Raw genomic sequence first — 25,347 nt, forward strand, 5'->3', positions numbered from 1 at the left:
CTACTGACTGAACTCATTGATTCAGAGTTCAGTTTTCTTTTGAAAAGATTAATAAAATTGATAAACTCCTAGCAATACTGATCAGGGCCAGAAAGGGAGAAAACACAAATTACCTTAAGAATAAAAAAAGGGGACATCACTAGAGAGTCTCTAAACTTTAAAAACATAATAAAGAATATTGTAAACATCATAATACCAATATATTGTACAACTAAGATGAAATGAAAAATATTCTTGAAAAGTGCAACTTACTAAAATTCTCAGAAGAAAGAGAAAGAAAAACTGAATAGTCCTCTCTCAAAGAAATTGCATTTGTAATAAAAAAAACCTTCCAATAAGTAAAACTCCATTTCCCAGATGGCTTTACTTGTGAATTCTACCACATATTTAAGAAAGAAATAATACCAGTCTTATGACACTCTTTCAGAAAACAGAGGATAATATTGGGGTCACTGAACTTTTTTATGAGGCCAGCATAACTCATACCAAAACCTGATGAAGAACTTTTAAGAAAGAAAAAAAAAGTATAGCCAAGTGTCCCCCATAACACACACTTAGATATCCTTAATATATTAACAAATAGAATTTAGCCATATTTTAAAATAATACTACATCATGATCAGTGGGGTTTATTTCAAGAATTCAAAGTTGGTTCAACATTGTAAAATAATAAATTAACATAATCTATCCTATTAATAGAGTAAAGGACAGGGTATTATGGTTGTCTCAGTAGATGAAGAAAAATCATTTGACAGAAGTCAACACCCATTTATAATTTTTAAAAACATTATGCAAACTAGGAATAGAAAATTGATAAATATCAGTTTGGTAAAGATTGTCCACAAAAAGCATAGCTAACTTCATACTTAATTGTGAAACACTGAATGCTTTACACCTAAGATAGGGAACAAAGCAAGGATATTCACTTTCACCACTTACTGAAAGTCTTAGCCAGTGTAATTAAAAGTAGATAATTAACTTACCAGCTCTTCCTCACCCCCATATCCTCTATCATAGCATCCTATTTTTTTTCTAATAGTTATTATATATTTAATTATTTATTTACCTCTGTAAGTTCCTCAGTAAGTTCCAGGAGGGAGGAACCTAGCATAGGAACTGGCCTATACTAAGAATTATAATAAATACTTGGAATATGAATGAAAACTCTTTTTTGTGTGTGCTTTATTTTTTTTTACTATATCATTATTGGAGTATAATTGCTTCACAATACTGTGTTAGTTTCTGTTGCACGACAAAGCAAATCAGCCATATGCATACACATGTCCCCATATCCCCTCCCTTTTGAGCCTCCCTCCCATCCTCCCTATCCCACCTCTCTAGGTCATCCCAAAGCACTGAGCTGATCTCCCTGTGCTATGCTGCTGCTTCCCACCAGCCAACTATTTTACATTTGGTAGTGTATATATGTCGATGGTACTCTCACTTCGCCCCAGCTTCGCCCTCCCACCCCATGTCCTCAAGTCCATTTTCTGTGTCTACCTCTTTATTCCTGCCCTGCAACTAGGTTCATCAGTACCATTTTTTTTTAGATTCCATATATATGTGTTAGCATACAGTATTTGTTTTTGTCTTTCTGACTTCACTCTGCATGACAGTCTCTAAGTCTATCCACCTCACTACAAATAACTCAATTTCATTTCTTTTTATGGCTGAGTAATATTCCATTGTATATATGTGCCACATCTTCTTTATCCATTCATTTGTCGATGGACATATAGGTTGGTTCCATGTCCTGGCTATTGTAAATAGTGCTGCAATAAACATTGTGGTACATGTCTCTTTTTGAATTATGGTTTACTCAGGGTGTATGCCCAGTAGTGGGATTGCTGGGTCATATGGTAGTTCTGTTTTTAGTTTTTTAAGGAACCTCCGTACTGTTTTCCATAGTGGTTGTATCAGTTTACATTCCCACCAACAGTGTGGGAGGGTTCCCTTTTCACCACACCCTTTCCAGCATTTATTGTTTCTAGATTTTTTGATAATGGCCATTCTGACTGGCATGAGGTGATACCTCATTGTAGTTTTGATTTGCATTTCTCTAATAATTAGTGATGTTGGGCATCTTTTCATGTGCCTCTTGGCCACCTGTATGTCTTCCATGGTGAAATGTCTGTTTAGGTCTTCTGCCCATTTTTTAACTGGATTGTATGTTTTTTTGATATTGAGCTGCATGAGCTGTTTGTATATTTTGGAGATTAATCCTTTGTCTGTTGTTTCACTTGCAAATATTTTCTCACATACTGAGGGTTGTCTTTTTGTCTTGTTTATGTTTCCTTTGCTTGCAAAAGCTTTTAAGTTTAATTAAGTCCCATTTGTTTATTTTTGTTTTTATTTCCCTTATTCTAGGAGGTAGGTCAAAAAAGATCTTGCAGTGGCTTATGTCAAAGAGTGTTTTTCCTATGTTTTTCTCCAAGAGTTTTATAGTGTCTGGTCTGACATTTAAGTCTTTAATCCATTTGGAGTTTATTTTTGTGTATAGTGTTAGGGAGTGTTCTAATTTCATTCTTTTACATGTAGCTATCCAGTTTTCTGAGCACCACTTATTGAAGAGGCTGTCTTTTCTCTTTGTCGTAAATTAGGTGCCCATATGTGCGTGGGTTTATCTCTGGGCATTCTATCTTGTACCATGGATCTATATTTCTGTTTTTGTACCAGTACCATACTGTCTTGATTACTGTAGCTTTGTGGTATAGTTTGAAGTCAGGGAGCCTGATTCCTCCAACTCCGTTTTTCTTTCTCAAGATTGCTTTGGCTATTCGAGGTCTTTTGTGTTTCCATACTAATTGTAAGATTTTTTGTTCTGATACTGTGAAGAACGCCATTGGTAGTTTGATAGGGATTGCATTGAATCTGTAAATTGCTTTGGGTAGTATAGTCATTTTCACAATATTGATTCTTCCAATCCAAGAACATGGTATATTTCTCCATCTGTTTATGTTATCTTTGATTTCTTTCATCAGTGTTTTATAGTTTTCTGAGTACAAGTCTTTCGCCTCCTCAGGCAGGTTTATTCCTAGATATTTTATTCTTTTTGTTGCAGTGGTAAATGGGAGTGTTTCCTTAATTTCTCTTTCAGATTTTTCATTGTTGGTGTATAGGAATGCCAGAGATTTCTGTGCGTTAATTTTGTATCCTGCAGCCTTACCAAATTCACTGATTAGTTCTGGTAGTTTTCTGGTGGCATCTTTAGCGTTTTCTAGGTACAGTATCATGTCATTGGTAAACAGTGGCAGTTTTACTTCTTCTTTTCCAATTTGTATTCCTTTTATTTCTTTTTCTTCTCTGATTGCTGTGACTAGGACTTCCAAAACTATGTTGAATAAGAGTGATGGGAGTAGACATCCTTGTCTTGTTCCTGATCTTAGTGGTAATGGTTTCAGTTTTTCACCATTGAATATGATGCTTACTGTGGGTTTGTCATGTATGGCCTTTACTATGTTGAGGTAGGTTCCCTCTATGCCCATTTTCTGGAGAGTTTTTATCATAAATGGGTGTTGAATTTTGTCAAAAGCTTTTTCTGCATCTATTGAGATGACCATATGGTTTTTATTCCTTAATTTGTTAATGTGGTGTATCACATTGATTGATTTGTGTATATTGAAGAATCCTTGCATCCCTGGGATAAATCCCACTTGATCATGGTGTATCATCCTTTTAATGTATGATTGGATTCAGTTTGCTGGTATTTTGTTGAGGATTTTTGCATCTATGTTCATCAGTGACATTGGTCTATAATTTTCTTTTTTTGTGATACCTTTTTCTGGTTTTGGTATCAGGGTGATGGTGGCTTCGTAGAATGAATTTGGGAGTGTTTCTCCCTCTGAAATTTTTTGGAAGAGTTTGAGAAGGATTGGTGTTAGCTTTTCTCTAAATGTTTGATAGAATTCGCCTGTGAAGCCATCTGGTCCTGGACTTTTGTTTGTTGGAAGATTTTTAATTACGGTTTCAATTTCATTGCTTGTGATAGGTCTGTTTATATTTTCTAATTCTTCCTGGTTCAGTCTTGGAAAATTGTACCTTTCCAAGAATTTGTCCATTTCTTCATGGTTGTCCATTTTATTGGCATATAGTTGTGGCAGAGTCTCTTATAATCCTTTGTATTTCTGCAGTGTCAGTTGTGATTTCTCCTTTTTCATTTCTTTTTTTTTAAATTTATTTATTTTATTTATTTATTACTTTTGGCTGTGTTGGGTCTTTGTTGCTGTGCATGGGCTTTCTCTAGTTGTGGCGAATGTGTGCTACTCTTTGTTGTGGTGTGTGGGCTTCTCATTGCGGTGGCTTCTCTTGTTGTGGAGCACGGGCTCTAGAGCGCAGACTCAGTAGTTGTGGCGCACAGGCTTAGTTGCTCCGCGGCATGTGGGATTTTCCCAGACCAGGACTCAAACCTGTGTCTCCTGCATTGGCAGGCAGATTCTTAACCACTGCGCCACCAGGGAAGCCCCTCCTTTTTCATTTCTAGTTTTATTGATTTATGTCCTCTCCCTTTTTTTCTTGATGAGTCTGGCTAAGGGTTTATCAATTTTGTTTATCTTCTCAAAGAACCAGCTTTTAGTTTTATTGATCTTTGCTATTGTTTTCTTTGTTTCTATTTCATTGTTTTCTGCTCTGATCATTATGATTTCTTTCCTTCTACTGACGTTGGGTTTTCTTTGTTTTTCTTTCTCTAGTTGTTTTAAGTGTAGGGTTAGATTGTTTGTTTGAGATTTTTCTTGTTTCTTGAGGTGAGATTGTATTGCTATAAACTTCCCTCTTAGAACTGCTTTTGCTGCATCCCATAGGTTTCAGGTCCTCGTGTTTTTGTTATCATTTGTTTCTATGTATTTTTTTATTTCTTCTTTGATTTCTTCAGTGATCTCTTGGTTATTTAGTAGCGCACTGTTTAGCCTCCATGTATTTGTGTTTTTTACAGTTTTTTTCCTGTAATTGATTTCCAATCTCATAGCATTGTGGTCAGAAAAGATGCATGATGTGATTTCAGTTTTCCTAAATTTTCCAAGGCTTAATTTGTGACCCAAGATGTGATCTATTCTGGAGAAGTTCCATATGCACTTGAGAAGAAAGTATATTCTGCCACTTTTGGGTGGAGTGTTCTATAAATATCAGTTAGATATATCTGGTCTATTGTATCATTTAAAGCTTGTGTTTCTTTATGTATTTTCTGTTTGGATGATCTGTCCATTGGTGTAAGTGGGGTGTTAAAGTCCCCTGCTGTTATTGTGTTACTGTCGAATTCTCCTTTCAGGCTTGTTAACATTTGCCTTATGTATTGAGGTGCTGCTGTGTTGGAGCATAAACATTTATAATTGTTATATCTTCTTCTTGGATTGATCCTTTGATCATTATGTAGTGTCCCTCCTTACCTCTTGTAACAGTCTCTATTTTTTCTGATACGAGTATTGCTACCCAGCTTTCTTGATTTCCATTTGCATGGAATATCTTTTTCCATCCCTTCACTTTCAGCCTGTATGTGTCCCTAGGTCTGAAGTGAGCCTCTTTTAGACAGCATATATATGGGTCTTGTTTTTGTATCTATTCAGCCAGTCTCTGTCTTTTGGTTGGGGCATTTAGTACATTTACGTTCAAGGTTATGATCGATATGTATGTTCCTATTACCATTTTCTTAATTGTTTTGGGTTTGTTTTTGTGGGTCTTTTTCTTCTCTTGTGTTTCCCGCCTAGAGAAGTTTCTTTAGCATTTCTTGTAAAGCTGGTTTGGTGGTGCTGAATTCTCTTAGCTTTTGCTTCTCTGAAAAGCTTTTGACTTCTCCATCGAATCTGAATGAGAGCCTTGCCAGGTAGAGTAATCTTGGTTGTAGGTTTTTCTCTTCCATCACTTTAAGTATATCCTGCCACTCCCTTCTGGCCTGCAGAGTTTCTGCTGAAAAATCAGCTGACAACCTTATAGGGATTCCTTTGTATGTTAGTTTTTGTTTTTCCCTTGCTGCTTTTAATATTTTTTCTTTGAATTTAATTTTTGTTAGTTTGATTAATATGTGTCTTGGTGTGTTTTTCCTACGGTTTATCCTGTATGGGACTCTCTGTGCTTCCTGGACTTGGGTGACTATTTCCTTTCCCATGTTAGGGAAGTTTTCAACTATAATCTCTTCAGATATTTTCTCAGAGCATTTCTTTTTCTCTTCTTCTTCTGGGACCCCTATGATTCGAATGTTGGTTCATTTAGTGTTGTCCCAGAGGCCTCTGAGATTGTCTTCAATTCTTTTCATTCTTTTTTGTTTATTCTGCTCCTCGGCAGTTATTTCCACCATTTTGTCTTCCAGCACACTTATTCGTTCTTCTGCCTCAGTTATTCTGCTATTGATTCCTTCTAGTGTATTTTTCATTTCAGTTATTGTGTTGTTCATCTCTGTTTGTTTGTTCTTTTGTTCTTCTAGATCTTTGTTAAACTTTTCTTGTATTTTCTCAATCTGTGCCTCCTTTCTATTTCCGAGATTCTGGATCATCTTTACTATCATTACTCTGAATTCTTTTTTAGGTAGATTGCCTATTTCCTCTTCATTTATTTGGTCTTGTAGGTTTTTACCTTGCTCCTTCATCTGTGACATATTTTTTTGCCATCTCATTTTTTTTTTTTTTTATGAGTGGGATTGTGTTCCTTTCTTACTGGTTGTTTGGCCTGAGGCTTCCAACACTGGAGTTTGTAGGCTATTGTGTAGAGCTGGGTCTTGGTGCTGAGATGAGGAACTCCGTGAGACCTCACTCAGATGAATATTCCCTGGGGTCTGAGATTCTCTGTTAGTCCAGTGGTTCGGACTCGGAGCTCCCACCACAGGAGCTTCAGCCTGTCTCCGGGCTCATGAACCAAGATCCCGCAAGCCTCCTGGGGCAGCAAAAAAATTTAGAAATAACAAATAACAAAGTAAAAAATAAAATTAGACTAGGAAACTAAGAGATATTTTAGGAAGAATATAAAAATAAAAATATAGATGAATCAACAACCGGAAGGTACATCAGTACCACAATAGTAAAAAAGAGGAGGAGGGAAAAGAAAAAAAAAATGGGGGGGGGGAGGCCTTGGCTCTGGAGGGCGGGGCCTAAGCAAGGGCGAGGTTTGGATGGTGGGCTGGGCCAATGCTCAGGACCCACAGGGCTGGAAAAGGCCGTAGGGGGTGGAGCTTAGGCTCAAGGAACAGAAGGGGCCCAGGCGTGCCCCCAACCCCTGGTCTCAGAGGGCAGGGGAACCTCACCTGGGAGCCCAGCAGGCTTCCTGGGCTCGAGTGGGTGAGGCAAATGCCCTCCTCTCCTCTCCTGCTCCTCTGGTCTGGGAGGGCCCCCGCCGCCTGCCTCTTCTGATCTCCCCGGCCTCCCTCCTATGCCCCCAAGGACCTGCACAGCCTGGAGGGGGCTTTGGAGGGCAGGGGACTGGCCTGGGAGCTCAGCAGGGTCCCCGGGCCTGAGTGGGTGGAGCAATCACCCTCCGCTTCTCTCCCGCTCCTCCCAGAGGGCCCCTCCCGCCTGCCTCTCCTGATCTCTCTGGCCTCCCTCCTATGCCCCTAAGGACCCATGCGGTCTGGAGGGGGCTTTGGAGGGCAGAGGATTGGCCTGGGAGCTCAGCAGTTTCCCTGGCCCGAGTGGGCAGGGCTATTGCCCTCTGCTCCTCTCCCGCTCCTCCTGCCCGCCTCTCCTGATCTCCCTGGCCTCAGGGGTGCCAATCCAGTCTGAGCTCCACTTCTCCTCCCCCCTCAGTCCCCCTGCATCCTACCGGTTCACTTTGGGGTTCCTCCCATCTCTTTTGGCATCAGAGTCCACCACCAGCAGCTGGCAGGCACCGTAGTTGTGGGGAGATGCTAACTCCTCGTCTTCCCACACTGCCATCTTGACTCTGCCCTGAATACTTTTAATGTGTGGGGAACCTTCTCTTCCCTAGCTTTTTTCCCTAGCTTTTTTCTGGAGAGATGTTCACTAATTTATCCCCAGGGAAGAAGTAAATGATCTCATTGGTGAGTTAATAGAAGGAGTTAGGTGAGTATCACTCATATCATACCTTTTTGCCTATTCAGTTGCAGAGAACACTTATCCTAGTCCCTTCCTCCATGTAATAAATTTTATAGGGGCAGCCCACACTGCAAGGAAGGTGCTGCTTATCATTGGGTAGCTAAATCTGTTTAATTCAGGGGTAACAAATTAGCAAGCTTATCTGTCCTTAAACATAATATGTTTTCTCCAATTCAACTTCACTAGTAATGTGGTCTATATATATATATATTATGTATACATATATATATATTTAAATTGAAGTATAGTTGATTTACAATATTATGTTAATTTCTGCTATACAGCAAAGAGATTCAGTTATACATATATACATTCTTTTTTATATATTATTTTCCATTATGGTTTATCATAGGATATTAAATATAGTTCTCTGTGCTATACAGTAGGACCTTGTTGTTCATCCATTCTATGTATAATAGCTTACTTCTGCTAACTCCAACCTCCTACTCCATCCTTCCCCCCAACCTCCTCCCCCTTGGCAACCACAAGTCTGTTCTCTATGTCCATGAGTCTGTTTCTGTTGCATAGGTTCATTTGTGTCATATTTTAGATTCCATGTAAAAGAGATATCATGTGATATTTGTCTTTCTCTTTCTGACTTACTTTACTTAGTATGATATTCTCTTGTTGCATCCATGTTGCTGCAAATGGCATTATTTCATTCTTTTTTATGGCTGAGTAGTATTCTGTTGTATATATGTACCACATCTTCTTTATCCATTCATTTGTCAGTGGACATTAGGTTGTTTCCATGTCTTGGCTATTGTGAATAGTGCTGCTGTGAACATGGGGTGCATGTATCTTTTTTTAATTAGAGTTTTGTCTGGATGTATGCCCAAGAGTGCTACTGCTGGATCATATGGTAATTCTATTTTTAGTTTTCTGAGGAAACCTCCATGCTGTTTTCCATAGTGGCTGTACCAACTTACATTCCCACCAACAGTATAGGAGGATTCCCTTTTCTCCATATCCTCTCCAGCATTTGCAGACTTTTTAATGATGGCCATCTGACCATCAGAATCAGTGTGAAGTGATACCTCATTGTAGTTTAGATTTGTATTTCTCTAATTATTAGCGATGTTGAGCATCTTTTCATGTGCCTATTGGCCATTTGTATTTCTTCTTTGGAGGAATGTCTATTTAGGTCTGCTGCCCATTTTTTAATTGGGTTGTTTGGTTTTTTTTCTGTTGAGTTGTATGAGCTGTTTGTATTCAGCCCTTGTCGGTTGCATTATTTGCAAATATTTTCTCCCACTCTGTAGGTTATCTTTTCATTCTGTTTATGGTTTCCTTTGCTGTGCAAAAGCTTGTAAGTTTCATTAGGTCCCATTTGTTTATTTTTATTTTTATTTCAGTTGCCCTGGGAGACTGTGTGATCTATATTTTTACCTTTAGTTTTCTGACTTATATTCCCTTCCTTTTCAAAAAGGGAAAAGGGGAGGGAGTGTTATTGACTTGTTCTAAATTCCAGCATTTACTAACTAAAAACTAAATATTTGTCAAAAAAATCATAGAATTAAATTACAAACTATTTAGGAAAAAAAGTGACCCAGGTGATAGAGAAGGTTTGCTATCATTAAACTATAAGGAGCTCTTACAAATCCTTAAGAGAAAAATTAACTGTGATAGAAACCCAAGAAAACATAAGCTGCAACTCACAAAGTAAGAAATATACAAATGGCTAGTAATAATGACAGCTATTATTCACTGAGGACTTACTATGTACTATGTCCTAAACAATTTACATGCATTGACTCATTTAATCTTTCAGCAACTTGGTAATGTGTTATTTTTTTCCATTTTACCGTGACAAACACTTATATATAGTGTTTGTTATATGCTAGGTAGAGTTGGAGCTTTTCACTTTTTTCCAGCCTATGTCGTTATAATAGAAAAAATAATTGTTAAAATTTATGTATGTTTTTGCCCCTTTCTCTTATTTTAGGAATGGAACATTACTAAACTTTCAATTGAATATGATTCTGAGCCCTTTGGAAAGGAACGAGATGCAGCTATTAAGAAACTGGCTACTGAAGCCGGAGTAGAAGTAATTGTACGAATTTCACATACATTATATGACCTAGACAAGTAAGTTTTTTTAATGGTAAAATACATATAACATAATATTTTTCATCTTAACCATTTTTAAGTGTACATTTCAGTGGTTTTAAGTACATGGAAAATGTACTGTGGGAATGTACTGTGGGACTAGTTTATAAAGTGGAAATAAAAACATACATAATAGAGTTGTGGGAGAATTAAGTGACTATGTGTCAAACCTTTAGCATTTTATTTAACCTCTGTGATTTTTGTTTACCCAGTGACAGATACCAAAATTACAGACATAAGTACATAAGATAAACATACTCAGAATTTCAATTTCAAAACTATTAAAAGCATCACACAATTATCTTTGACTATTCTAATTCAGCCTACTAACTTGCCTTTCTGGGCTTTTAGCAATGTTAATTTTATAGTTTATATGACATACATAGCCACAAACTGCCTTGATATATTTTACATGATTGTCATAAGTTATTTTATTTTATGTGTGTATATCTAGTCTCTCTGGATTTTAAGTCCATATGCAAATTTTATGTAATATTACATAGTCTTCTGAACAATGGTATAATATCTTATTTCTCAAAGTATATTTCCTGAACTATCAGTTTTTGGTGATGCTTTGTCCAACAAAGATTCCATGGTCAAGTTTAAATTTATAAAGTTTTATATGCTGTAAGATTTGAAGGTTCATAAGATTTGTTAACATTAACCTTTAGCATACTGTCATCCTTACAAGTGCTGAAATCTCACAATTTATGTACCTTTTAAATTATTTTACTTTTTTATTTTCACATTTTGTCAAGTTAATAAAGCTAATTCTGTAAGTAACATGACAGCTAGTTAATTTTATTCCAAGTGTATCAAAAAATTGTGGTTTGATTTAGTCAAGGGTCTTACTTGATATTAAGCCAGAAGTCATATATCCTTCGATAATAAACTTGCCTTCTAGTTTACCAGATTTCTTAACTTTAGAGAGCTGATAGCAAGGAGGCAAAACAAGATAAGAGCAATTGCTTTAAGTGGGAAACTCAGTGTTGTGCATAAAATTGGAATGTTTGTTAGATTGAGTGTGAGTATTTACCACATATAATCCGTCATATAAAAATGTAACATATAGAAAGCATTTTTTCTAAGATTTTTGTTTTGCCTCTGTTATGTAATTAGCAGTGTCCTCAGTAGTATCATTGTAGTATCATTATAGTGGACAAATTTCATTATGACCCTATGTATAAACTCGAAGTATTACACCAAAGCAAAATTACTAAAAGCAGAGAGCATAGTTTTTATGGTGGTTACTTTCTGTATGTACAATTGATACATAATTATATGTGATATAATGAAAACTGTACTATATTTGGATTAAGAAAACCTTGGTTTGCTATTTATTAGTTATGTGACCTTGACTAGTTTATTAAATTCTCTTGAGGCTTGAGTTGCTGATGCATAAAACGATGGAGTTGGATTTTACCAATAATTTTTTATTAAGGCTAAATGCTAGTAAGCAAATGGCCATAGTGAAAAAGAATAATTGGTATTTCCAAATTGTGTCTAATTCAGACTACCATTGGTAAGGCTTATCTTTCCTTTTAGCATTACTTAATTGAGAAATTAGTGATCAGAATTAAATATAAAATATATACATAAGATACGTATGCTGACATTTAACAAAAACATGAGCACGATGTTAAATAGCAAGTGATTATCACTACAGTAGTATAGAATCCTAATTAATGAGACTTACTGATTGCTCCTTGGTATAACATTGGCCTGGTTTAGTTTTTATTGATGATTAAGAGATTCTTTGAGCTGTGTTGTGGTATGTTTTTATATTTCCATATATATTATTTTTTTGTTTTTGCCTTTAGGCTTATTTAGCCACTTGTTTTTTCCACTCATAGGTGCTTAATTCCCTTTGTCTTAAAAGTTTTGATATTTGCACACAGTATATTTTTGATACCTAGCAGATGTCTATAAAATGAAGAGAATGATTTTTAGATTTGTTAATTATTTTAACAAGTTTCTTGGCCCTATAAGAAGCTAACATTCTCCTAGAAGTCTTAAGTGATTCATTTAATTTTCTGATTTTAAGCCTTTTGAGTTTATCAATCAAAATATATTTTCCTTTTTTTAATACTAACAGCATTTTACTAACTTTTGTAATAGGATCATAGAACTAAATGGTGGACAACCACCTCTTACTTATAAAAGATTCCAGACTCTCATCAGCAAAATGGAACCACTAGAGATACCAGTAGAGACAATTACTTCAGAAGTGATAGAAAAGTGCACAACTCCTCTGTCTGATGACCATGATGAGAAATATGGAGTCCCTTCACTGGAAGAACTAGGTAGGTGTAAACGGTAATACATGTGGAGCTTAAGAGTTAATAAACCATTCAGAAAAATCCCACTTCTAATTTGACATGTAAAGTATTTTGCGCTAAAAGGAAAAGAAAGGAGAAAAAAGAAAAGAAACTCTTAAACTAAGAAGTGATAAATCTGTGCATTATTTATATGTTCTATAAATATGTGGTCTATCTGTTATCACCTTAAGATGTACATCTTAAAGAACAGAGACCATGTTATATATCATCTATTTTTGAGGACCTATCCAGGGCTGTCATTTCATTTTTACGCTACTGTCAAATTTGTTTTCTTTTCTTTTCTTTTCTTTTCTTTTTAGGTTTTGATACAGATGGCTTATCTTCTGCAGTGTGGCCAGGCGGAGAAACTGAAGCACTTACACGTTTGGAAAGGCATTTGGAAAGAAAAGTATGATAATACAGATGATGTTTATATTGTCAAACTGGCATTTTAAAAATAATTTCACTCTTTTTTAAAAACAAAAAAATAGACTGTTGAAAAAGAAGGATTGAGAGAAATAGTTAAAATAGCACAAACCTAATTGTTTGAAAATTAACAACTATCTCTTCATTTAAATACCCTTCTTCCTCCTCTTCTGATTATTTCCTCTTTAGCTACTATCAATACTACCCCTTCTATTCTTTCTTTGTAAGCTGGTATCTGATGACTATAACTTTGAAGCTAGGATAGAGTTCTTCTGTTTCATATTTTTCTCAGTGTGAGAGAGACAGATTGAAGGTGCTCTCAGCCTTGTGTTAGGAATTTACTGCATGAGGATGGCTAAAACAAAAGAATGATCACTTTTATCTTTCTTGTTTTTTATTAAAATCTGTCATTTGTGGCTAGAAAAATGATATTTTATTTTCCGGACACTATGTAACTTTTTAAAAAATCTCAACTTTAAACAATCTTTTAAAATGGAAAAGGCAATTAGTTAGCATAATTTTCTCTGTGTGTTTTCAGGCTTGGGTAGCAAACTTTGAAAGACCTCGAATGAATGCGAATTCCCTGCTCGCTAGCCCTACTGGACTCAGTCCTTATCTCCGATTTGGTTGTTTGTCATGTCGACTATTTTACTTCAAACTGACAGATCTCTACAAAAAGGTATTATCTGGAACTGGAGCTTATTTTTCAAAATACTTTTTTTTTTAAATTGCTGATAATACTTCTTTGCCTTTTAATCTTAGGTAAAAAAGAACAGTTCCCCTCCCCTTTCCCTTTATGGGCAACTGTTATGGCGTGAATTTTTCTATACAGCAGCAACAAATAATCCACGCTTTGACAAAATGGAAGGAAATCCCATCTGTGTTCAGATTCCTTGGGATAAGAATCCTGAGGCTTTAGCGAAATGGGCAGAAGGACGGACAGGCTTTCCATGGATTGATGCCATCATGACACAGCTTCGTCAGGAGGGTTGGATCCATCATTTAGCCAGACATGCAGTTGCTTGCTTCCTGACACGAGGTGACCTGTGGATTAGTTGGGAAGAAGGAATGAAGGTAAGTGTTCTTCCAACTAATGTAGTATGGCCTTATTTTGAAGAACTCTATACCTTTATAAAACAGTTCCTAAAAATTGTCTACTATGTAGATTCATTTATAGTCTAATTTTTTCAATAGAAAAGCATTTAATTCTTATCATACAGACACACTTTTGGGGAGCAGAATGGCATAATCAGATAGGAGAACTGGTGAAAACTGGTTCAGTTAACCTGAAGTCATTTCAATGGCTAAATCAGCCTAGCCATCAAGGGAGCTATAAGATTTAATACTCCAGACTTATTGGGTCGATATATATTTATAGGTGATCATTTCTGTCACATAAAGGATTCATCTGAGTTCTTAGAAATAGCAAATTTGTTTTATAAATTTTAAGCTATAAATCATTTCATCTCACTTCAACACCATTGCTTTTTAGTCATAATTATATTATGTAATGTGAAGCATACAACATTTTGTGACATCTTGTGGTTATATATAATAGGACTTAAATATGTTTTACCTTCCTGCCTATATCATAAATTTCCCCTATCCAAAGACCATTTCTGATCCTATGTTTTTTTACATCTCCGGTATTTCCTAGTACAAAGTTGTGCATGAGGTAGATGTACAGCACACAATGAATTTATAAAAAATAATTTATTTTAATTCTATTTCCCTTTTGGATCAAGGAATCCCAAATTTAAACTGTATAATACTAATGAATTTTTAAAGGTCATTTGTATTTGATTGCTCCCATTATGTAGGCCAATGTACTAAGCTTCTAAGTTTTTGTTGGTGGTTTATTTGGTAGCATTTTTGCATTCTTGAAAGTGTTTACTGCTTTTTTTTCCATTTTTTTAATCTTCTCATATCCCATCTTATCCTTTTAAATTGGTGACTTTAATAACTTTTACTCTCCCCTCTTCCAATAACAGTGCAAAGATTAGAACAGTAAATTCTATTCAGAAATCTATATATTACTAATATGTTTCTTTCCCTGAAATAACTCATTATAGACTAGAACACAGACAAGGAAGCTAACTTTGGAATGTTTAATTTTACAGTTCTGTGCTAGATTTTCTTGCCTTGACTTTTGATTTGCAGAGACCTAGAAAAATGCTTGCTTTGAGAATTATGTGTGTGCAAACTAATTGATTACTGTTACTTCCGAAGGTATTTGAAGAATTATTGCTTGATGCAGATTGGAGCATAAATGCTGGAAGTTGGATGTGGCTGTCTTGTAGTTCCTTTTTCCAACAGTTTTTTCACTGCTATTGCCCTGTTGGTTTTGGTAGGAGAACAGATCCCAATGGAGACTATATCAGGTAAATCAAGAAGGATTATTATTCGGTTTGGAATAGCTAATCTAGGAAGAACTTTTCATGTTTAAGCAACGCTTAAGGTATTCCCCACTCATGATGGGCAGCAGAGATGAGGAGAAGGGTAACAAATCATTTAAATGGTATTGATTTGATTTTGGTCATTCATAGCTAATAAATAGTTTGTTATAATTTGCTTATAGTTCATTTTATTAATAATTTTTCTTCCTTCTCCCAAAAGACGTTATTTGCCTGTCCTAAGAGGCTTCCCTGCAAAATATATCTATGATCCCTGGAATGCACCAGAAGGTATTCAAAAGGTAGCCAAATGTTTGATAGGAGTTAATTATCCTAAACCAATGGTGAACCATGCTGAGGCGAGCCGTTTGAATATTGAGAGGATGAAACAGATCTATCAGCAGCTTTCACGATATAGAGGACTAGGTATGTCAGTAAATGCCTTTGATTTGTTTCTTTGGCAGCTGTTTATGTACCCATCCTTGAACTTGATCTTGATCATAACTTAATAGGAAATTTTTTCCCTTTAGGTCTTCTTGCATCAGTGCCATCTAATCCTAATGGGAATGGAGGCCTCATGGGGTATTCTCCTGGAGAAAATATCCCAGGTTGTAGCAGCAGTGGAAGTAAGTGAAAAGGAAATTTCTGCTCTTAGTAACATAAAGAGATTAATAATAAATATATTGTTTATTGTACCTCACTATAATATGTTTTTTAAAATCTATCTTTAAATTGTGTAATAGGTTCCTTGTACACATGCATACGTGCACATATACATACACACATACCCTCACTCCATTAGTGACATTTTAGAGATAGAAACATCATTATACATAGTGGAATTTGGGTCAAGGTAAAGATCTTCTTGCAAACTGAATGAGGTTAGCAATTTTTAAGGATAAAATGAAACTGAAATGTTATATTTTCAGAATGGTCATTATTTTTTACTCCCTTTAAGTATATGTCAGCTATAAGGTAATTAGTTAAGAAGGTCAGAGGCCCTGTGAACGTAGCCAAAAGGTTTATCACACACATGCATAGGGCCTCTAGTCCTTTTGCGCATGAGTTTTTTCTTACAAAGCCTGGTCTATAATGGTTTTCTTTGTGATATATATAGTTAGTTGCCACATATATTCTTAATATGTGTCAAGAAGTCAGTATGTATTGGAAATTTGAATCATATCAATTTTCAAAAGTTCTAACCAAAAATAGCATGAAGCTAATTAATTTGATTAAAAACAAGGCTGAATGGCTGGACTTATTACTTTCTGTTTGGTCGTGTAAGGGGATAAAAACATCCATATTCTAAATTCTAAAACATCATTTTGTGGTTTGGAAATAAGGTTATTTTGGTATTTCAGTTATAGGTAGTAAAATAAATAATTCTGCATGGTTACTAAAAGGAAAAAAAAAACCAAGGCTGCATTAGAGGAATGCTTATTTTTTAAAAAAAAAAGAAGTCAGCTATTCAAAATTTGATATTAAGAATAACACCTTTAACAAATTGCACCTTTCTGAATTCAGAAATATTTTGCATGCTTTTGAGAGCATCAACAATTAGCTTAAGGAGAAAGGAACGAAAGCACTCATATCTTGACTGCCTACTTTGTGCCTCAGTATGAGGGTATTTTGGCCACATACTCACAATAACCTTGAGAGGTGGTAGTAGGCTTCTCATTTTATGATTGGGAAAATTAGCCTAGAAGAGTTAGGTAACTTAACCAAGATCCCACAGTTAGTAAGCAGTTGAGCTAAGATTCAGATCCAAGTCTAACTAGTCCTAAAGTTCATACTCTTTCCTGTATCACTGGGTCTCCCCTGCAAATGTAATGCCAAATGTAGTGTTCATAGACAAAATATTTTATTACTGGAATGTGTTTCACCTGCATTCAAATTGTTGCTAATGATGGCAGTGTACTTCAAAAATGTTCTCAGAGTCTCCTACAATTTGAAGTAAACTTTAACAAGGTAGCATTTCAAAAGTTCTATCAGATTTCTTATGCAGTTCACAGACTGCCTCTTTTGCCCACACATGAGTTTGAGGGACAGAAGTTCTGTAAAGCACTAAGATAACAGGCAGGTGGCAGAGGGTGGAAAGCAACAGACTCCAGTTGCCTAGCTAATGGACAATGATGGTACATACTGTTTCTTAGTCCAGTCAAATCTGTATTTATCTGCAAAACTAATCATGTTAGCAAGTTAAATTGGAATAATTTTGCTTCACAAATTTATAAACATGATGTTTTGTGATAGGATTAATAAATCTTGAAAGTAGTCTAATCATGTAAATATTTGCCTATAACACACTTTGTAGCTAGGTGCTTTGAGGCCTTCAAAAGACATAGAAGACATAAAAGCTACATAGAGCTTAGAGTCTAAATGGGGGTGTGGAAGGGGGAAAAAAAACAACTGAAAAAAGTGATAAATTGTAAGACGCTGCCTCCTCATGCAATAGGAAAAAAGGGAGTTGAAGGAACTAGGAAACTTTTCTTAGAAGATGGTGGGGGACTTCCCTGGTGGCACAGTGGTTAAGAACCTGCCTGCCAATGCAGGGAACATGGGTTCAAGCCCTGGTCAGGGAAGATCCCACACGCTGTGGAGCAACTAAGCTGGTGCGCCACAACTACTGAGCCTGTGCTCTGGAGCCCGCGAGCCACAACTACTGAGCCCGTGTGCCACAACTACAGAAGCCCATGTGCCTAGAGCCCGTGCTCCGCAACAAGAGAAGCCACCGCAATGAGAAGCCCATGGACCACAACGAAGAGTAGCCCCCACTTGCCACAGCTAGAGAAAGCCCGCACACAGCAACAAAGACCCAACGCAGACAAAAATAAATCAATAAAAAATTTTTTAAAAAAAGAAAAGAAGATGGTGGGGTGGGTAGCATTTAAGTAGGCAGATGAAGGAGAGAGCATTGTAGACCTGAAAATGGGAGTGCTTATGGCAAGATCCTTAGGATACTATGCTGTTAAGAATTTCTCCCCTCAGGTTTCTGTTCCATTTGAAAGGACTTACATGGGGACTTCCCTGGTGGCACAGTGGTTAAGAATCTGTCTGCCAATGCAGGGGACATGGGTTCAATCCCTGGTCCAGGAAGATCCCACATACCACAGAGCAGCCAAGCCCGCACGCCACAACTACTGAAGCCCGCGTGCCCTAGAGCCCGCATGCTGCAACTACTGAGTCCACGTGCTGCAACTACAGAAGCCGGCACACCTAGAGCCAGCGCTCCACAACAAGAGAAGCCACCGCAACGAGGAGCCCACACACCGCAGCAAAGAGTAACCCCTGCTCACCGCAACTAGAGAAAGCCTGTGCGCAGCAATGAAGACCCAACGCAGCCAAAAAATAAATAAAAAGTTTTTAAAAAATGCTAGAAAGGACTTATACTTCGGAAGCGTATCCCTTAATGCCCCATACTTACCCTATTCGTAGGCTTTTATTTGCAATGTCTTAAAGGCATTTCAAAGGGCAAGGTTATTTATGATTTAAGTTTTTTAATGACTGTGCAAAAATTCTTTATCTCTGCAACAGAAACTGCATTTTCGTCCTCTCATTTTTGTAGACTTTTTGTGCTCAGGAAAGGAATAAACTAACATACATAGATGTCTTGAGGTATTTTTGTTCTTATAATAAAGCAGACTACTAAAATTTTTTCTATTATAAAATACCTGTTCAGCATTATTAGTCATTGGGGAAATGCAAATTAAAGCTACTAAGAGATAGGACTTCACACCCACTTAGGGTGACCAGTTATCACTGATTGCCTGGCATTGAGGAGTTTCTTGGGACACAGGACTTTCCATGCTAACACTTGAAGAGTCCCAAACTGGGATGAGTTGGTCACCCTATAACCACTAGAGTGGTTGAAATAAAAAAGACAGTAACAAGTGTGTGAAGGATGTGAAGAAACTGGAACCCTCATACATTGCTGAGAGGTAGGGTGTAAAACAGTGAAGCCATTTTGGGAAGCAGTTTGGCAGTTTCTTAAAAGCTAAACATAAATTTAACATACAACCCAGAAATTCCATTCCTAAGTATCTATCCAAAAGAAGTGAAAATATATGTCTACACAGAGACTTATATGTGAATGTTTATAATAGATTTATTCATGATAGTCAAAATGGAGTATATCCATACAATGGAATATTAATTCATAAAAAGGAACAAAATGCTGATATATGCTACAACATGGATAAATCTCAAAAATACTATGTTAAGTTAAAGAAGCCAGACACAGAAGACCACATGCTGCATGGTTCCACTTATATGAACTACTGAGAAAAGTCATGTTTTTAAAAGAGAGAGTAGATTAGTGCCTACCTTAGGCTTATAGGTGGGAATGGAGAATGAAAGCAAATGGACATGAGAGATCTTTTGGAGGTGATGAAAATGTTCTAAGACTGGATTATGCTGGTGATTACACAACTCTGTAAATTAACTAAAAATTATTGAATCGTACCCTTAAAACAGTTGAATTTTATGGTATATAAATTATTCCTCAAAACTGCTTTAAAAAATTATTCACTATAGACAGTTTAGAAAATTCAGAAAAATAGAAAATAACAATAAAAATCAAATAAATACAATAATTGAAAAATGTATTTGTTGAAGTTTTTTAATTGTAAAATATGCACAACATAAAATTTAGCATTTTAACCATTTTAAATGTACAATTCATTGGAATTAAGTACCTTCACATTATTCTGTGAAGTTTTCAGTAGAGTTGTGCAAAGATGCATGATGACAAGTATCACTATTAGGGGAAGCCCTGATGATAGTAAGACCAGTAGCAGCACCATTCAGCGGTGAATTTGCCACAGTCCAGAGTCTGACCTTCAACCTTACAAGTCTAAAGCCTGAACGTTTGCTATAATTAGTGGTGACCATTCTGTGAATGACAGACTAGAAATTTTAAAATCATATAATTAAAATATCAACAGGAACATTAGTTTATTAGCTAATGGTGGAAATATTCCTTTCCAGAAGTCCTCAACCTTGATCAGGGCATTCACTTTCCCAATTTTGAGTACCCGAAAAGCTGAATTCTTTATCCAGAGAAATGTGATAAGTATGAAGTTACACTAAAAATAAGTAGATTGTCTTGTTCGGGCCATCATGCAACCACTCCTAGGGGTATGATCCTCATATTTTTCCATAATGTTTTCTCTAGAATCTACTTTTCTGTGCTAACCCATTCTCCTATATCATTTTTTTCTTTTTAGGAGAATTGATGCAATTGCACAGGCTAGGTAACTGCTCCATTGTTTAACTCTCATCTGGCAGGCCCTTATTCCCTTACTGTATCTCCAAGGACATATGTTTTAGATAGGTGCTGAGGGAGGAGGAGGTGAAGGAAGGATGTATATCTCACTGATGCCCTGTGTTTTGACTTCATGATCAAGTGTCTAATTGTCATCCAGTAAAGAAGTGTTTTTTAGAAAATGATTATCAGTGATTTTGCTTTTGAACAGTCAACATTTCTATGACCCTAAATTTAAGAACAAGTTAAGTTTTCCTGATTTGGGTATGATTTTTGGTTCATATGAAGGGTTGTGGATTAATCCTAAAACGCACAATACAAATACTAAAAATTAGATTTGTAATCGTAATACATACAACTTGAAATTCATTTTAAGTAATTTTACTATGTTTAAAATACTAACAGGTTGCACTCCAGGGAGTGGTATTTTACATTATGCTCATGGAGATAGTCAGCAAACTCACCTATTAAAGCAAGGTAAGAATGTAGCATTTGAGCATACTCTTCTTCTCACCTTTCTTATCTTAAACATACATTTTTTAAAAATGTGTAGGAAGAAGCTCCACGTGCACTGGTCTCAGCAGTGGGAAACGTCCTAGTCAGGAAGAGGACACACAGAGTATCGGTCCTAAAGTCCAGAGACAGAGCACTAATTAGGTAAATATTTTAGAGCTTTATTTCTTGCTTTAGTGGAGTGTATAATCAACATAAATTAATATAATTTCCAAAATGGAGCTAATCTCTATTTTCAAACCAGAGAATCTGAGGCATAAATTTTTCAGTGATTGTTACAAAATCAGTTAATTCTTAGACAATAGAAATGTATCTGTCCTGGACAAAGTGCTGTACTCAGTTTTATGGTCATCTGAACTGATGATCTTCAAATTTGAAAAGCTTATGATGTCATGCTCAGGTTTTTCCTCGGAAAAAGCCATCCTTTTCATTTCTTTCCTGTGTGACCAGGAGTCTAAAACAAAGTGACTTTTTATTTTAGTGATATTAATGTAATCCCTTTATGAAATTTTCCGCAAATCTTCTCTTGTGTTTATAAATTTCTTTTAACTATTGTGATACTTCTAAAATCTAAATTATTTCCAGTTTGGGAATAGTTTAAGTTTTTTTTAAATGTTGGCCCTTTTTAGAAGTGTCAGAAAGCCATGCCTGTATTCAGTTCAACTGGTTATGGGATACCATTTTGTGATTTAAATTTATATGAAAAGTATTCATATAGTGCATTTGCCAGTTTTTAAAGACTTGTTTCTTCAGTTATCTTGAACTGTTTACATTTTTAAAATCATTGTTATTTTTTAATGCCAATATAATTAGTCTGTAAATTTCTTGAAGATCAGTAAACACTCATCAGATTTTTGTCATTCCTTGCAATCAAGCTTTACCCAGTTTTTTTTTTTCCCTTAAATCACAGAAAACATTCAGAAGGAATACCGTTGCAGCAGAAATTGGTGGGCAGTTCAATACTTTTTCAGTTAAATTATTTTAAAATGTTCTTCATTAATGGAAAACAGTTACATATTGAAATGCATTATTTCTAATAACATTTCTGTAGTTTTTAACTTTTTAATGAATTTGACATAGGACAAATGGTAATTTGTATATAAAGAACTTGGTAAAAGAATTTGCTTAATGTAAATATAAATAGTCACAATTAGTATAGACCCATCAATATATTTTTGATAATCTTTCATGTATGGTAAAAATTAAAGTGGCAAACTGATATTCTGATATAAAAATCAAAGTTTTGAGAGTCAATGTGAGAATATAGGATTTTAGACTTTCTTAAAAGACTGTTAAAATTTTAAGACAGAATTTTTCTTGACATCATTATTTGGTCTAACTTTGAACTCTTTGACAATGATGTTTCAGAAAACGTGTAATCAAAATTGGTAGTTATAGCCTCCATTAACATAGACAATATATATTTTAAAGCTTCATGTATGCCTGTTTTCACCCAAAGTTGTGGATATCATGGTATCATGTGTTAAGTTCTTCTTGTCTCCCTTTCTTTGTTCAGTTACAGCTAAAGTGACTTTGTTATTAAAGTATATGCATATATGGAATCCTGTGTACTTAGTGGTTGCTTTTTTTTTTTTTTCTTTTTAAAAATTTTTTGTTTGTTTTAGGTAAGGGGGAGAGCACTGGTATGTGAGATGTGATCACAAATTAGAAACAGATTCTGTAAACTACATGTCACCATTCTGAATGAAGAAACAGCTAATATATATTTAGTAAAATACTTTTCAAAATTATTCCAAGTAAGAATACTATCTTCCAAATACTTCGTACTTTTAAAAATAAAGTTATCTGTAAGAAAGATTTAAAACCAAAGAAAGTTTTTTCAAGTAATTGGGCTTATAACTCTGAGTTAGTCAGTATGGGGTAGCAGTTAAGAGTGTGGGCCCTGTAGTCAAAGGCCTGGCTCTGTCACTCATTAGCTTTGAGATTATTAACCTTTTGTGCCTTCTTTTTTCTCTTCTATAAAAAGTGAGGATGAGAGTAGTTTCTGCTTCATAGTACATATGAAATGCTCATAACAGCGCCTGGCATGTGGTAGGATGCTCAGTAAATATTAGCTACAGGATTGCCGTTCTGTGTAGCTCCCTGAAATGTGCAGTGCATAGTCTACATAACTGCCTGCTGCAGCTCTGGTTAGCTGCCATTATTGTTATCATTATTATTATCCCTTTACTGTTCTCCAGTAGGCCAGTTCTTACCATTTGGAATTATAACCATTGGCTTTTGTTTTCCCATCTTTATTAGTGATAAGATGTTCAGTGTGGTAATTGTATTTAAAGGTAACTCAAGATAAATTTGAGTCAGAAATCCAGAAACAATCATTTTTATTTTTAGATGAGACACATTTTAAAAAGTATCCTGGATAATGAATTAATACTGATCAATAAATTCATTACTGAGAAAGAAAAAACTGCCTTATCTTCTTTCATCACTGTTAATAAGGAGTAATATTTTGTTTTTCACACCTGTACTTTATTTCCTGCTCTTTGGACCTGATTGTACTATACAGAATTGAGAAATTCATTGACTTGGAATTTACCATCACCATTTGGGGAATAAAAGATGCAGTTTTAATATGAATAAATCAGTATTTTAGTAAAAGAACACTATTTCAACATAGGCACTGATATTTTACTTTTAAATGTAGAAGGATTTTAATATGTTTGGGGGGGTGGGGTGGGGAACGCTTTTTTCAGTTTGGTCTAAATTGCGACTAAAACAAAAAAATCACCAAAAGGGAAAGAGAGGTATCAATCAATGTGCTCCAGCTGAGCAAATGCACTATGTTTGAATACAGTGCTGTCCCCCTAACTGGAAGGGTTAGTGTTCTAAAAACCCTACAGCGGGTGGTTGAGGGATTTTAAGACATTTTGTTCATTCAGCAGATACTGTGCTTAGCAACTTGGAAAAACTGAATTGAGGGAACTACGTTTTTAAGTTTTTCACATTCACTTAAAACAGTAAATTTGGGATATAAAAGACTGATAGCAATATTACTTTTAACCATGTCTTACGTACTAGAAACTTCAGGATCTTCCCACAATTTCAAACATATGTTTGTAATTTTCTTGTAGGTAATATGCCTAATACTAGGTTCTTTAAACCCCTGTTTCTCCATCCAAGTGTTTTTCTGATTGTATGGTTCTAGAAATGAACTCTAAACATTTAGGATGGAAAAAACTTTGGGTAGCATTTATTTAAGACAACTGGCATAGCTAAGTTGGTCAATTTCAAGTGTGATTACAATGCACAGGGTTATATGTATTGTCATTCCTCATACAGTTATGTGGAGCCCTGATACAAGCTGCTAGCACCTTAATGCACATCTCTGCTCCCTCCCTCCTGACCAGTGACTGCAGCGTGCAGTTCTAAGGCCCTAGTTTACATTCCTTAACGGCCCTAGTTTACATTCCTTAACGTCCTTCTCTTTTCTGTGTCCTACTTTAATTCCCTTTTCCTAGATGCAGGTGACACACTTTGGGTAGTCTGGACCCCAGATCCTTGTATTTCAGGAAGAAGAGTGCGGTAAAGCCATGAATAATGGGGCTTTTGTATACGGGTAACTCAGAGGGAGAAGGGTTACTGGACAAACACTCCCCTACCTCACATACATTAGCCACCCAGTTAATTCTAGAATATCCTGGAGATCAAAGTTGACCTAGAGACAAGGAGCCAGGATTCTTGCTGCTACTCTGTGGAATTAAAGTGCAACTTGTCAGTCCCTCTAAACAAAGCCATTGAGCATAAACTGGGTAATAAGTCTAGACTCAAAGATTTGGTTAGCATTTCCTGAGTCCCTACCATATGCCAAGCACTGTTCATAGGAAAATTAATTCATCAGTATCCACAAGGAGTTCACTCCACAAGGAGAGAGGGCCATCTTGAAGAATTACAGTGCTGCATGTTAAGGCTGTGTTAGAACTGTGCACAGTATACTATGAAATACGCAAAGTGAGGGGCCTATAGGCTGGGAAAATCACAGCTTTCCTGACCCCCAACTCCACACCCAGCATAGGACAGCTAGGCCAGTCAGGGCACCCTGTCCTTGGAAACATTTAACTCTAGTTGCGATTAATCATGTCATTGGTTGTTAATGTCTTTGTCCTCCACTAGAATGTAAACCTCATCAGGATAGGGAATGTACTTTATTCCCCCTTGTCTTGTGCAACGCTGTTTTGTCATTGCAGCTTCACATGCTTGACACTTAACAGGCATGCCATAAATATGTGTATGGATAAATATGAGAATAAATGGGACAGACATTGAGCCTGGCT

The 25,347-nt window shown here is 36.0% G+C and overlaps 1 protein-coding gene across 5 annotated transcripts in view; it reads left to right on the plus strand.

Moving 5' to 3' along the window:
- CRY1 (cryptochrome circadian regulator 1) overlaps positions 1-22,617 on the plus strand; it is a 104,158-nt gene extending 81,541 nt beyond the window's left edge. For 2 of the 5 annotated variants that reach the window (XM_007165725.2, XM_057557247.1), the window contains exons 3-13: positions 9,979-10,121; positions 12,261-12,445; positions 12,781-12,869; positions 13,425-13,565; positions 13,649-13,960; positions 15,116-15,267; positions 15,503-15,705; positions 15,810-15,905; positions 20,948-21,019; positions 21,096-21,199; positions 21,966-22,617. In XM_007165725.2, coding sequence (XP_007165787.1) covers positions 9,979-10,121; positions 12,261-12,445; positions 12,781-12,869; positions 13,425-13,565; positions 13,649-13,960; positions 15,116-15,267; positions 15,503-15,705; positions 15,810-15,905; positions 20,948-21,019; positions 21,096-21,199 — 1,497 coding nt within the window. In that variant the 3' untranslated portion in view covers positions 21,966-22,617. Of the gene's footprint in view, positions 1-9,978; positions 10,122-12,260; positions 12,446-12,780; positions 12,870-13,424; positions 13,566-13,648; positions 13,961-15,115; positions 15,268-15,502; positions 15,706-15,809; positions 15,906-20,504; positions 20,928-20,947; positions 21,020-21,095; positions 21,200-21,965 lie in introns of those variants that run through there. The other 3 variants (XM_057557248.1, XM_007165726.2, XM_057557246.1) reach the window with 3 other exon arrangements.
- The last annotated feature ends 2,730 nt before the right edge of the window (positions 22,618-25,347 follow it).

The sequence above is a fragment of the Balaenoptera acutorostrata genome, chromosome 11, assembly GCF_949987535.1.
Source record: "Balaenoptera acutorostrata chromosome 11, mBalAcu1.1, whole genome shotgun sequence".
Classification (NCBI taxonomy): Eukaryota; Metazoa; Chordata; class Mammalia; order Artiodactyla; family Balaenopteridae; genus Balaenoptera; species Balaenoptera acutorostrata.